At 43.6% G+C, this 1,813-nt stretch overlaps 1 protein-coding gene across 1 annotated transcript; it reads right to left on the bottom strand.

Moving 5' to 3' along the window:
• Positions 1 to 597: 597 nt before the first annotated feature.
• On the bottom strand, positions 598 to 1,128 carry LOC114384064 (predicted GPI-anchored protein 58). Its single transcript, XM_028343744.1, has 2 exons — positions 1,015 to 1,128; positions 598 to 816 (listed from the first exon to the last, which is right to left on the bottom strand). The coding sequence occupies exons 1-2, from the start codon at positions 1,126 to 1,128 to the stop codon at positions 598 to 600; spliced, it is 333 nt and encodes a 110-aa protein (XP_028199545.1).
• Positions 1,129 to 1,813: the final 685 nt, after the last annotated feature.

Below are 1,813 nucleotides of genomic sequence, written 5' to 3'. Positions count from 1 at the left end.
ATCAATCAAACATACTTTCAGCTCAAACTAGGTGCAAAGGATAATTCATTCATACACATGGTAAGCTTTTTGGCTAAGTGGCTATTTACAATCAAAACATGGCCTTCATCATCCTCAGATTCATGCATTCATTCCATAATTCAGAGATTCATGCAAAAGTCATTACCCAATGTTAGTCGTTTCTCTCACAAGTAAGGATCACACTCTCACTGAGTTACGGTTAAAGCATTCCTTCACAATCAATCTGAAAAATCAACTAGCATTTTCAGTCATAATCCTAATTACATGTTCTTTCTCTTCTAATGACCGCGTGCTTGATCAAGAAAAAAGATTTATACATTTCAATTCACTCAATCATACAATTGCTTCATTCAGTTCAATCACAAACACTGTAGTTCACATCACAATCAACCACTGAATATCATTCAAGTCACTGTTCAATCATGCTTGCCAACAAATAGCTACAAACAGTTACTGAAATTTTAAATTTGACTGAAATTTAAAGAAAACTGAAACATAATCATAAACTGAACCAAACGTAATAAAATAAACTGTTCAAAGTGCAGAAATTTAAAAATCTTGATCGTGTGAGTGATCCTATGCATGCTCATTCAAGTCCAACGCCAGTGCAGCTGGAGGGTCCTGAGCAAGAGGCTGATTAGGCATTGGTGCTGGTGCAGATGGTTGTGGATCATCAAGAACTGGAGCTGGTGATGGGGATGGCTGAGGAATAAGCTCGGGTGATGCTACCTCCTCCTGAGCAATCTCTGCGTCTGGCTTATAAATGAAAGGCTCAGGAGGGATGGGCTCGTCCTCCTATGGCACAGGCTCCTGGGTTGCGGAGGCCTCACCCCCTCCCAAAGGAGAAGGCTGGACTCCTGGCCAGGCCACCTGACTAAGGAACTCGTCCACGCTCATGATAGGCTGCAAGCCTGAGTTCTGTAGGCTCTGTATGATGATGATTTGGCCTTTATGAAGGCTCTACAACATGGAAAGTAAAGTATTGGAGCTAACTGTGGAAGGTCCTGAATGAGTGGGAGCTGAAGCTGGTGCGGGAGTCGAAGAAGCTGGTGCAGATGTGGAAGGAGCAGAGGTCGGGAGAGCAGAAGATGAAGGAGCCTCGAACATCTTGCCTTTGGTCTTTCGGAGTCCCCAAAAAGTGACTGAGGGGTCATCAAGGTTCCAACAGTTTTTCTTCACGTATGCCAAGTTAATGGCTGGGCTGAGACTCTCAAAGGACAATGAATCTGATGTGACTCCCCGGGCCTTGCACAAGGCGGTAATAAGGGTTGGAAAACCAAGCCTCGAGGAGTTGTGCTAGGCTATCATGGTGATCTAACTTGAGATGATATATATCCCAAGTTCATGTCCATCTTCTGGATGATGTCGTAAATCAACCTGGCCCTATCCAGTGTGATGTCTGATGCATGAGAGGTAGGTGCCAAGTTGGAGAATGAAAGAACCTCTAGGTCTGAGCGAGAGTGGTTAAATTCTTCTTCGGGATCTTCAAGGGCAGCCTGTCTGCATTAAGCTCGAATCCCCTTCCAGGGATACACAACCGGGCTGCCAACTCTTGTGGGTCTGGCCTCAAATGACTGAACCTGTAATAATAAGGCAGGTGATCGAGGTTGTACCCGAATCAAATAAACATTAAAAATGCGGTATCTAGGAAGTGATCCTAGGTTGTCTCCCAACGAGCAATGATCAAACAAATGTTCATAACAGATAGTAATAAAATAGTAACGAACTTGGGGGGGGGGGGTTGTTTGTTTTTGTAAATTAAACAGCGAATAGATGTGAATTAGAAAATATC

Source organism: Glycine soja, chromosome 14 (assembly GCF_004193775.1).
Source record: "Glycine soja cultivar W05 chromosome 14, ASM419377v2, whole genome shotgun sequence".
In the NCBI taxonomy this organism is placed as follows: domain Eukaryota; kingdom Viridiplantae; phylum Streptophyta; class Magnoliopsida; order Fabales; family Fabaceae; genus Glycine; species Glycine soja.
The sequence above is the reverse complement of the archived record's forward strand: the minus strand, read 5'-3'. Positions and strand labels throughout refer to the sequence as shown.